At 62.4% G+C, this 10,905-nt stretch overlaps 1 protein-coding gene across 2 annotated transcripts; it reads left to right on the forward strand.

Annotated features, from left to right (window-relative positions):
• Positions 1–4,701: 4,701 nt before the first annotated feature.
• On the forward strand, positions 4,702–10,695 carry GJB3 (gap junction protein beta 3). Of its 2 annotated transcripts, XM_013944929.2 has the most exons (4): positions 4,702–4,765; positions 6,183–6,317; positions 8,633–9,426; positions 10,258–10,695. In XM_013944929.2, exons 3-4 carry the CDS (start codon positions 8,669–8,671, stop codon positions 10,271–10,273), a joined length of 774 nt encoding a protein of 257 aa, XP_013800383.2. In that variant the 5' UTR covers positions 4,702–4,765; positions 6,183–6,317; positions 8,633–8,668; the 3' UTR covers positions 10,274–10,695. The 2 variants fall into 2 exon arrangements, with proteins under 2 accessions (XP_013800383.2, XP_067167566.1); XM_067311465.1 differs by having other exon boundaries at positions 8,633–10,695.
• The last annotated feature ends 210 nt before the right edge of the window (positions 10,696–10,905 follow it).

The raw sequence follows: 10,905 nt of genomic DNA on the forward strand, positions 1-10,905 counted from the left end.
AGGGGGCCGCGCTGCCCGGGGCAGCCCTCGTCCTCCCATCGGCCGAGCCCACGGCAAAACTCCCGTGGTGTTTGCCCAGAGCTGTGCCCAGCGAGAACGGCAGCGTAACCATTTCCCTGTAACCGTGGCCTTAAAAAAAAAGAAAAGAAAAGAAAAGAAAAGAAAAAGGTTCCTGATTTGCGACGGGCTGCTGAGCTCGCTGCACAGGCGGACGCACCCCGCGGGTGTGAGCAGCGCCCGTGAGCGGCGGGAGCCCTGGCGCCCGCTCCACCGGGGAAGATCCGAGGGGTCCGCGGGCGCTCTGCCAAGAGGGAACCACAGGGTAGCAGGCGGGAACGGGGGCCCGGGAAGGAGCAGATCTGATTTCAAGGGCTCTCCGTGCCCGATTAGAAACTTTCGCAGTTTTTTGCAAAGGGTTGCAAAGGAATCTGGTTTGCAAGCCAGCGAGGCGTTCACTGTGCGGAGGCAGCGCCTGAGCTTGGTGCAGGAGCCACCGAAGTGAGGCGCGGGGTGTGCGACAGGCGGACCGAGCCTGCTGCGGGTGTCAGGCTGCTGCTGCCAAGCCCGAGGAAAACACCCAAGCCAAACAGCCGAGTCAAGGAGAGGAAAAACACCCCAACCATTGATTAAACAATAACATTAAATGCTCTCAGAATATGATCTCCTTTATTGCTGTAATATGTCGTGTTTTTCCGTGACTTGGGCTGCACTGCAATTTCCAAGGCCATCAACAGTAACTGAACATTAGCCGGGATGAATAATTAACAATAATTTCATGGCAAATGCGCTCGCAAGTAACATTAGCGCCGAACATGCAGTTTGATCTGTTGCTGGTTTCGCTTTATTTAGAGGGTGTGATTATTATTTCTGCATAAGCGCAGAAGGCCCCGTTGCCTCTGCTGCCAAGAGAGCGGCAAGAGGGGAAAACGCCGCCGTCCCGGCCGCGGGGGCTGCCCAAGCCCCGGGTCGCTGTGGCTCCTGCCGGTCTGCAGCGCGTCGGGGACAGCGAGCCTGATCCTGCGGGAGACCCTAGCCTGGGAAAGCTGCCCAAACCCCCCAGCCCGGAGCAGCGGACGAGCCTCGGTCTGCTGGGGGGGGAAAAGGAAGAGGGGCTTTTTTTGGAAACCGCTGCCCAAGTGCTCCCCGAAAGCTGGTGGGGGGCGGCGGGCTGCCGCTGCCGGAGGGGACGGTGCCCTCAGCGGACGTGGCTCAGGGCCGGGTGAGCGCGGACACCTTTGGGGTCAGGGAGGCAGGTGATTAAATGCATTTCTCTGGTTTTTCTTGCGTGCCTTTTAAGTGAGGCTGCTCTTATCTCCGGCTTCCTTCTGGCCTCGCTCTTGGCCGCAGCCGTTGCGTTACCCACCTGGAAATCTCCTCTGCCAAAACCTCCAGCGCCAGAGGGTTCAGGCTGCTCTTTGTGCGCGAGCCATTGCCTCCGATTTGAAGAGTCGGGGCCGGGCTGTTTGCTCCCGAGCGAGGCGCGCTGCTGTTGATCAAGACCGTCCTGGATTAGCAAAGCCCGGCGGTGTCGCCCCGCTGCAAGCGGCAATCGCGGCAGTGCAGAGGCGCAGCTGGCTCAGCCCCGGCCCCGGCGCCCTCCTGCCGCCCCCGCTCCTTCGCTTCAAAGCGGCGGCGGCGGTGGCAGGACCCGCCGCGCTGCCGGACCCGACCGGCCGGTTGCCGCTTGTTGTTGCGTTTCTTCATCTTGCTCGGAGCGAGCGTTGCGGAGGCTCCGTGCAGCTCGGGGTGTCTTGCACCATCCGGGCTCGGCGTCAGCGACAGGCTGGCGGGACATCGGTGGGGTCGGTGCTCTTTTTCCTTCTGGTGCGTTTCTGTGCTTTGCACCAAAGGGAACTGGAATTGCCCCGGTCGGTGCTGGCAGGAATCGTCCAGGGGCTGGAGACCGGATGGTCTCACTGGAGCACGCAGCGTTTTGGTTAATAAACAGGACTGGTGTCAGTGGTAAAGCAAATGAGACCTGGGGAATGCTACACTAAAAGGTGAATATTTCCGGCCTTTGCATCACCACGCAGGGGTTCACATATGCTCATAGGGGGTGCTCAGAAGGCCCCTCTTTGGGAGAGGAAAATCTTGATTTTGGGGGAGAGGGCATTTTAAAATCACTAAATCGAGCCCGACAAGATCTGCCCCGTGTTGGACACGGAGGGGCTCACGTGCACCGCGGCGCTGGGCCGAAGCAGCCTGCCCTGCCCCTGCCCCGGCCCTGCTGGGTCTTGTTTCTCCGCTGTCTGAAAACTGCCTCTGTGCTGGGAATTGAAGAGAAACTGTCTGATTTATTGCCAACGTGCCTGAGCGCGGCGGCGCCCCGGTGCCTGCTCCCATGCTCCCGGTGACTCCCGAGCGGCAGCGCGTGGGGGACGTTTCCTCCCCGGGGACGAGGCCGGGAGGGAGCGGGGGATCAAAGGCAGCGGACTCGGAGCTGGCCGACGGCTGAGCACCTCCATCCCGCAATGCCCAGCTTAGGACCCTTTTAAGGAGATTTTTGGGATGTTCCTGGCGGTGCTTGGAGGACGTGTGCCCCGGGGCTCAGTTATTTCCATCACGAAGGACCTCAGCTCGGGCCCCTGCGATGCGTGAGAGCGCGGCCGGGCGCTCCGCTCTGCCGGGACGTCTCCGCACCTCCACAGCCCTCCTGCCGAAAAAGCCGGGTTTCGGGGATGGTTCAGGGGGTGAGCTCAGATGCACGGAGGGGAAGGACCGTCTCCTGCGGGAAAACAGACGAAATCCTCCTTTAAATTGCTAGGTGGGGGGGTCTTCAGCTTCAAGAGCACAGCAGAAAAAAAAACAGCGACTGGCATGTGCTCACCCGAGTGGCCGGATCCGGGTCTGGAGGCAGCCGAGCTCCAGAGGCCACCTGACCCCTTCCAAGCCTTGTCTCCTGCCATCTCCGACTCTGGGAACGACCCAGGGCAGCTGGGAGGAATTGGCCGGAGATGGGGGGAGGCACTGGGAAAAGCCAGGAACAGCGACAAAACAGGCTCCCAGCTGGGCTGCCCAAATACCAGGCTGGGCAGGAGAAAGCACCAGGCGTTTTTTTAACCCCCACCAGGTGCCTCGGGGAAATCTGCTGCCAAAAAGGCACCTCAGCTTTGGGGCCGGGCCGGGGCGAGCTCCGGGAGGCGGCGGCGGGTCCCGCTCAGCCGGGGGGGGGGGGGACGGGGGACGGGTCCCCTCCCAAAACGCTGCACTTATAGCCCAAAGGCTGCTCGGGGCAGTCTGGCGCCGCGGCTCCGCTCCTCACCCGGCCCTTTTGGGGGCAGAAGGGGACAAAGTGATTTTATCGCTGGTGGAGAACAAGGGGGGGGGGGGGAGGCAACCGCTGCCTTAAGGAGAAATCAAATTTCCTGGGCGTTTCTCCTCTTCCTCCCTTCTCCGCTTTGTTTTCCATCTCTAAGGTCACGGCCCCCGAAATTCTGTGCTTGCTCGTGCCACACGGGCTCTCTGCAAAATAGCTTAAATTCCTGATCCTGCTGATAGGCACAGAAAAATGTACCCAGCCAGCTCCCGGGCAGAGGGAGGCTCCCGTCCGCTCGGAAAAACCTCGTTTGCGGCGCTCGTCCGCAGCCGGGGGAGCAGCCCACGCTGCACGCCGTGCTCGCCCGGAGCGCCTCGCGCCCGTGCACGGCGGCGAGCGACGGGGAGGTGAGGGTCCCCCCGTGCACCGGCGTCCCTGTCCCTTTGGGGGGCCAGGCAAACACCCCCCGCCTCTGTTCAACCTCCTGGAGCAAAAAAAAAACCCGCAGGGCTCCGGCATTTCCTTGAGCGGCTCCTTGTCTCCGACGAGCGTGCAAAGCAAACCTCTCGAAAACGGGTGCCCGGCTGCACTTCAAACACCTCTGCCCGCTCCGGCAGATCTCCGGCCCTACGGCATGCCGGAGCACGCCTGCTCCGCCACGACGGGCGGGGAAACTGTGGGTCAACGGAAACGAGCTCCTGCCTAGGCCACGTCTGCAGGGACGCGTGCGGCTGCGCACCTGGATGAGCCCGGGGACACCTGGCTGCCCCGGGCAGGGAGGGCACCGGCACCGCCGGGGCGCTGGGAACGCGGATCCTGCTCTAGAAACACCTGCAGGGCTGCCGGCACCGGCGGGACGGGTCCTGCTGCTAGCGGGTTCCCTTTACACCTCGCTGCCGCTGGGTTTATTCATGTTCTGGGGAAAGGTCTTGTCCAGGAGCAGCTCAAAGCAATCAGGCGGTAGCTGTGTGTTGCTACAGAGTGGAGAGAGCAGTGCTCTGTTGCAAAAGTATTATTAGGGCAAAATCATTCAAAACCTGGGTAACAGTGGCAGAACTTGTGATTCTTAGCAATAGTTGCAGTCTGTCCTGCTCGCCTCCAGCTGCAGGGCTGCTGCGTCCCCCGGTGTCGTGGGTGCGGGAAGGTGCGACCGTCCCACGTCTCAGGCTTTCCCCGGGCTTGTTGCAGCACCTAAAGCCGCATTGCGCCCAGGCTGACGGAGCCGCCGGCACTGCTGGCGGAGGAACCCAGCCCGGCAGACCGCGCTGCAGGATTCGACCTGCCTCTGTTGCTCAGCCCGAGCGTGTGCATGCATGTGCGGAGCCAATAACCACCGTGGGAGCTGTTTGCCAGACTCACCCCGTTGCTAAGAGCAAACTACCCCTCTCCTGCTGACACTCGCTGCAAACGCAAGCCGAGCACGCGGGAGGCTGCAGCACGCCTGGGAAAGAAGGAGCTTCCCAGTACCCAAAGCTGCCGCCTCCCCCCAGCTATTTACCGGCAGAGCAGGTAGCTCCGGCGCCCGCCCGGGACGGAGGCGCCGGGTGCCGCGGGGCCCCAGGGCGCCCGGGGCTGTAGAGGACGGCCCGGCTGGGACGTGGGGCAGGGGCAGCCCCGGCGAGGGCTCTCCCGAGAGGAGCACCGGCACCGGGCACGCGGCAGCCTGTTGGGGGACCACGGGGACCCCACGCAGCTGGGGACCCGCGGGCCGGGCAGGCACCAACCCCGCGGTGCTAACGGGGGGCGGTGGGAGCTACGTTACGGCCGGGGTGGCGGGGGGCAGCAGGTGGGACCCCAACACCGTGCAGGGCTATGTCAGGACCCCACGTGCAGCACCGTGACCCCCCCAGGGGCTGTGCACGGCGGGTGCACCCGCAGCCAGGCGCCTGCCCCCGGGCGATGCAGGGCGATGCCGCGGCGCAGCGCCCCGAGGAGCCGGCAGAAGCCGTGCAGATGCTGCTCCTCCGTCCTGTGCCCTCCCCAGCTGCAGGTGGGTGCACAGCCCTGCTCTGGCGTGTTTTTCACCCCTGGCAGGAGCTAGGTGCTTTTGGGCCCGACGCCCTGCACCCACGCGGGGCAGGACTGGGCTGTGACGCAGCGGTCTGGCGTGCGGCGAGGGTGCCAGGCTTTGCAGGAGGCGGCAGGGAGAGCCGAGCGCGCCTTCAGCGTTGCCCCCGCTGCCGCCGGCTCGTCAGCAGGGCTCGCGGGGCCGGGCGGGCTGCGGACCTTGCACAACGCCGCGCACCACTCCCTCGGTGCACGGAGCTCGGCGCGCTGCTCCCCGGCCCCCTTCCCGCCCCGCAGTGGGTCCATGGCCGGAGCCGGCGCCGGGCTGCTCCGGTGGCAGTGGCTGAGCCGTGCAGGTGGGTGGCGGGCGGCTGCAGGGACAGGCGCGGGGCGGGCGGCCAAATTTGCAGGTTAAGGAGCCATCGCCGTGCCTGTGCGGTGGGCTGGATGAGGCAGCTCGCCCGCGCCGGGGCATGCGGGAGGCGGACGGGACCCGGCGATTGCCGTCGGCCCCGGCTGCAGCCGCTGGGCTGGGCTTTTGGATGAGAGCGGCAACTCCCTGCTCTCGATTTTAAAGCAGGCAGGTAAAGGGCTGAGTGACAGCGCTGTGCTCGCTTCCCACGCCGGCTTATTGCAGCACGTTTACCAGGGCAGAAGGATCTCCCGGTTTGAGACGGGGAGGCGAGACGGCACCGGAGGTTTGCAGGGTCGGGCAGAGGCGCTGCCCCGGTGCGGGACCCAGCACGGCCCCCGGCAGGGACACGCGCCCCGTCCTCCGGAGCAGGGCACGCTTGGCTGAGGCCGTGGCTTTCGGTGCATCTCAGGGCTGGCAGCGAGGGCGCGTGGTGGTGGGTCTGGGGCTCTGTGGCGGCACCGTGGGGCTCCGGGCAGTGCACGATGCTCTGCTCCTTCCTTGCAGAGCCAGGACACCACTTCGCACGGCGCAGCCCTCCCCGGATGTGACTCCAGCGGCGAGGGGACCCCAAGCGCCTGTGTGCCAGCACGCCGCCGTCATGCCCCGATAAGCGGGGCGAGGAGCCCGAGCCGGTCCCAGGTATGTCCCAGGGACTGCGGGGCAGAAATGGGCTGCGTGGGGTTTGCTGCAGCCGGAGGGGGTCTGCCCCGCTCGGAGAGGGACCGTCGCCGCTTCGCTCGCGGGAAGGGCAGAAAAGGAATCCTGCCGGGCTCTCGTCCCCCGGGCCCTGCGGGGAGGCAAGGAGCTGGCGATGCTCTTGGGGCTGGGTAAGAGAAACAGCGGTCCAAACCTACGATGTTTTGGGGATCTTTGGGCCAGCTTCGCTCCTGCTGGATGGCTCTGTCCCAAAAATGGGCTGTGAGTGGGCGGTGGGAGCCTTCCCGGTGCAGGGCAGCAGCCCCCCGGCCATGGTGCCCGGGACCGAGCGCTCTTGCTAGGTCAGATCCGGCTGCAGCCGATGGGACACGCGGGCAGCCAGGAGCGGGATGCACCGTGCAGCGCCCCGGCTCCGTCCCAAACCTGCTGGGTGAGTCAGAGGCGGCTTTGCCCCCTCCTGCGGCGTTTCCCCGCCGTGGGCACATTCCTTCTGCATGAGTGTTGCAAACACCCTGCGATTAGCAACCGAGGCGCAGGCAGGGCTCCGGCTTGCTCCGGCAGCGGCGCAGGCTGTCGTTGCTCACAGCAGCGACATTTGGGGAATACAGTGTGTCGTTGCTACACGCCGTGTTGGCAATGATGCATTTGCAGTTTTGTCCCGTAGCCCGGGGGTGGCCGTTTCTTTTGCTTGGCAAAGTGGCCAGTTTGGCCCAGCAACGTGAGCATGGCTTGCAAGCTTAAAATAGCACTTTTCCCAGCTGAAACCTTCAAAATACTGGAACGTTTGCTTAAAAATTGGACCATTACTGGGGAAAGTGAGGCATTTTGAACTCCAGTTGTCCTAGACTTTGAACAAAGATAAGCAAAATTTTGCAGTTGTTCACAAAACTGAACTCTTCTTGCAAATGCAAATGAACTACAAAAAAAAAAAAAATCTCTTCCAAGCATTTCCAGTGCTCCTCGCTCTCCTTGCAGGCCTTGCCCCTCCTTGCTTGCCCCAGTTTCGCAGGGAGTTTCCCTCTGATTTTCCGAGTGCCTGTCCAAACCTGGCTCACGGTGTAAATCCCTCCCGAGCTTCCGGGAGCGGTGGCTCTCGGTCTCCCACCAGCGCAGGAGTAAATGTTATTCAGAGCGACTCCATAAAGTTAACAGCACGGGGACGCGCCCGAGCCAGGTTTTCCTGCGCAGCCCTCCATCACCGGAGACACATTTACAACCACGAAGACAATTGTTGCTAACTCATCTCTAGGCAAAAAAAAAAAAAGCAACCTGGGATTTCTAAATCCAGCCGTCTTCTTTCCGCCTGTTGCTTCCCTGGCAGCAGTAAAGCTCCCGCCGTCAGGACCTAACAGCTCCCGGCGGCGCTTTCAAGCCCTGCGCCTCTCCGCTGGCGCCACGCGCGGACTCTCGCTTTCGGCAGCGCCGCTCTCGCTCGGGTTCCCCTCGGGCATCGCCTTGCGACGGACAAAACTGGTCCCTCGCGTCTCCTAATCCCCAGCTCTGCAGCTCCACTTTGCCTTTGGGCGCAGCAGGCAATTTAACCCCGTTTTACTCATGCGGAAACCGAAGCCCGGGGAGGCCAGGGGCCACCGGGCTAGCGACGGGAGAAGCAGGCAGCCTGGGATCCCCCCCAGGGAAGGGCTGTGTGTCCCTGGTGGGAAAAGTCCCCATCCATCCCCAAAAGACCCTTCTGCATGGGTTGCTCCAGCCCCCGCATGGCGGGGGGGGGGGGGGGGGGGTGTCTCTGCTCCGGATGGAAACGTGCTGCAGGGTCACCGCCAGCCCCCTCCCCACGGGCCCTGCAGGACACAGGGCTGTTTTTCGCACGAGCCCTTGCTTTGCTGGAGTATGAACCTTCCCACACAGCTGGCCTCCGCCTGACTCTCGGGGCACGGCCTCTTCTTGTTTATCCTGGCCTGTTCCGGGGGAGTCGCTGCCAATTTATACCAACATACGCACTCAGACCCGGATTGGGGCTGGCAGGAACTTCGCCTGGTTCCTCATCACCTACCAAAAAGCCTCTATCAGAAGGAAGAGCAAAGAGGTTGAGTCACTCTTAAATATCGCTGTGAGTCAGCGCAGGACCCGGCAGTGCCACCATTCAGCCCATGTTTTATTGTACGTGCGCGGGATGGGTCCCTCCACCCCAAATGAGTGCAGCATGGGGGAAGAGAGTTAGGGAGGTTAAGGAGCCTGAGAGAGCCCGGACCCTGCTGAAGTGCAGGGAGAGATGAACTGGCCAGCTGTTATTTCCCACCGCATCTCTTCACCTGCCGTTTCTCTTGCTGTTCCTCCAGGTTGGGTGACTCTGGCCCCTGCCAGCGCCAGCTGCCATGGATTGGAAAACGCTGCAGGCACTGCTCAGCGGGGTCAACAAGTACTCCACGGCCTTCGGCCGCATCTGGCTCTCCGTGGTCTTTGTCTTCCGCGTGCTGGTCTACGTGGTGGCAGCCGAGCGCGTGTGGGGAGACGAGCAGAAGGACTTTGACTGCAACACACGGCAGCCAGGGTGCACCAATGTCTGCTACGACCACTTCTTCCCCGTCTCCCACATCCGCCTCTGGGCCCTGCAACTCATCTTTGTCACTTGTCCTTCCCTCCTGGTCATCATGCACGTGGCCTACCGGGAGGACCGCGAGAAGAAGAACCGTGAGAAGAACGGAGAGAATTGCCCCAAGCTCTACAGCAACACGGGCAAGAAGCACGGCGGGCTGTGGTGGACCTACCTGCTCAGCCTCTTCTTCAAGCTTACCATAGAGATACTATTCCTCTACCTCCTCCACAAGATGTGGGACAGCTTTGACCTGCCACGGCTCGTCAAGTGCGCCAGTGTGGACCCCTGCCCCAACACTGTAGACTGCTACATCGCTCGGCCAACTGAGAAGAGAGTCTTCACCTACTTCATGGTCGGGGCCTCCTCCATCTGCATTGTCCTCACTGTCTGTGAGATCTTCTACCTCATCTTCAAGCGGGTTGTCCGGACTGCACGGAAATGGAAGAAGACCACCAAGCGCTCCGTCAGCTACAGCAAGGCCTCCACCTGCCGATGCCACCTCAAGCTGGAGGAGAAGGAAAACAAGTCCCAGAATAGGTCTGTGGCAGCCCTGCGAGCCTCGGCTCCCAACTTGACTTTGATCTGACAGGGTTGTGGAAGGGGAAGAGGGAGGGAAAATGCCCTGGCAGGTGCCAGGAATAACGGCCTCTGAGGTGGCCATCTGCAATGCCACCACCAGACTCTTCAGCCAGGACCTCGATGGCTATAAAGGGGAGGGGGAGCACGTTCACGGGAAGTCTCCTGCTTGGTGCCACCAGCTGAACATACTTCATTTGGGGATGCCTCTGCCAAGGCTTGTTAGGGCAGCAAGGAAGGGACAGGGTCCTTGCAGGGATGCTGCATGTGACAGCCCCTCTTCGTGTGCGTGCTACAGGAGTTTGCAGCCAAAGAGCACCTCGGAATGCAGAAGCCCCGGCTCTTCCTTTTGCTTTAAGCTACCACACCAGAGCGTGCAGCCCCATAGCCGGGTGCATCCCTCCTCTGTGCTCAGGCAGCTCGGAGAGGAGGAGGGAGAACTGCAGGTGCCCTTGTGTCAGGGGAGAAATGATGGATGTAAAGTTGCTGGAGGGACTATAACCTCCGCAGTCTCCGTTAGGTGCTGCTCGCCCCTGCTCCCTTTTTGCAATGGGCCGTATGGGGCCAGTAACCACATTGGCTCTGCCGGAGCCGGGATACACGGTTGTACAGAGAGCGAGCGAGGGGCTCCCGGTCTCTCCACCCAACCAGGATCTCCCCAAAGGACTGAGAGTCAAGGCGTAGGGTTTCTTTGCAATAACGCCGCAGGGACAGCGGGACGGTGGGCACGTCCTTGGGTGCCCCTCGGTGCGGGGGCAGCGGCGTGCCTGAGAGTGTCTGTTCTTTCCACAGAGGAGAGGAGATGTGATCTCCCACCCGGCCCAGCCCGATTCAGAGACCCCCCCCTTGGCCCATGAGCTTTTCAAGCCTGCGAAGTGCCCGAACCATTCGACCCCTACGAGAAATGACTAAACCCAACAAACTAAAGCCCCTGAAAAAGGGCAGTGGGGCATCCGAGCAGATGCAGGTAAGGTCTGCAAGCGCCACCGGCTGTGCCACAGTGCAGCGTGTTTTAGGGATCTCGCCGATGCCCAGACGCTGTGCCCGAACACCAGCTCCATGGCCAGAGCCCTCGTCCTGCTGCAGGCAGAGGCTGTGGCTCCATCATGCTGCCGCAAGATGTTAACGAACCCAGAGCAATCACCGATGAGCAGGGCTCTGGGTGGCTGCCAACCACCTGTTTGGGGCAATTTGCCAGTCCTGGGGCAGGGGCAGGTTTCCCCTCTTTGCTCATGCAAGCGCCGTGCTGATGCCCCCCCCCCCCGCCCCCGCCCCTCCACTGCAGGCTCCTCTGCTTCCCTCGGTGCTGGGGCTTTGCATCCCCTCCTCGCCTCGGATGGACGTGTCAGCGATGTCTTTAGCTGTGTATCCAAGAGGCCAATAAATGTTATGTCGTTTGTAGACACTGGGACCTGCTCTGCGTGCTGTGAGTCCGGGGAG

The sequence above is a fragment of the Apteryx mantelli genome, chromosome 27 (assembly GCF_036417845.1).
Source record: "Apteryx mantelli isolate bAptMan1 chromosome 27, bAptMan1.hap1, whole genome shotgun sequence".
Taxonomy (NCBI): Eukaryota; Metazoa; Chordata; class Aves; order Apterygiformes; family Apterygidae; genus Apteryx; species Apteryx mantelli.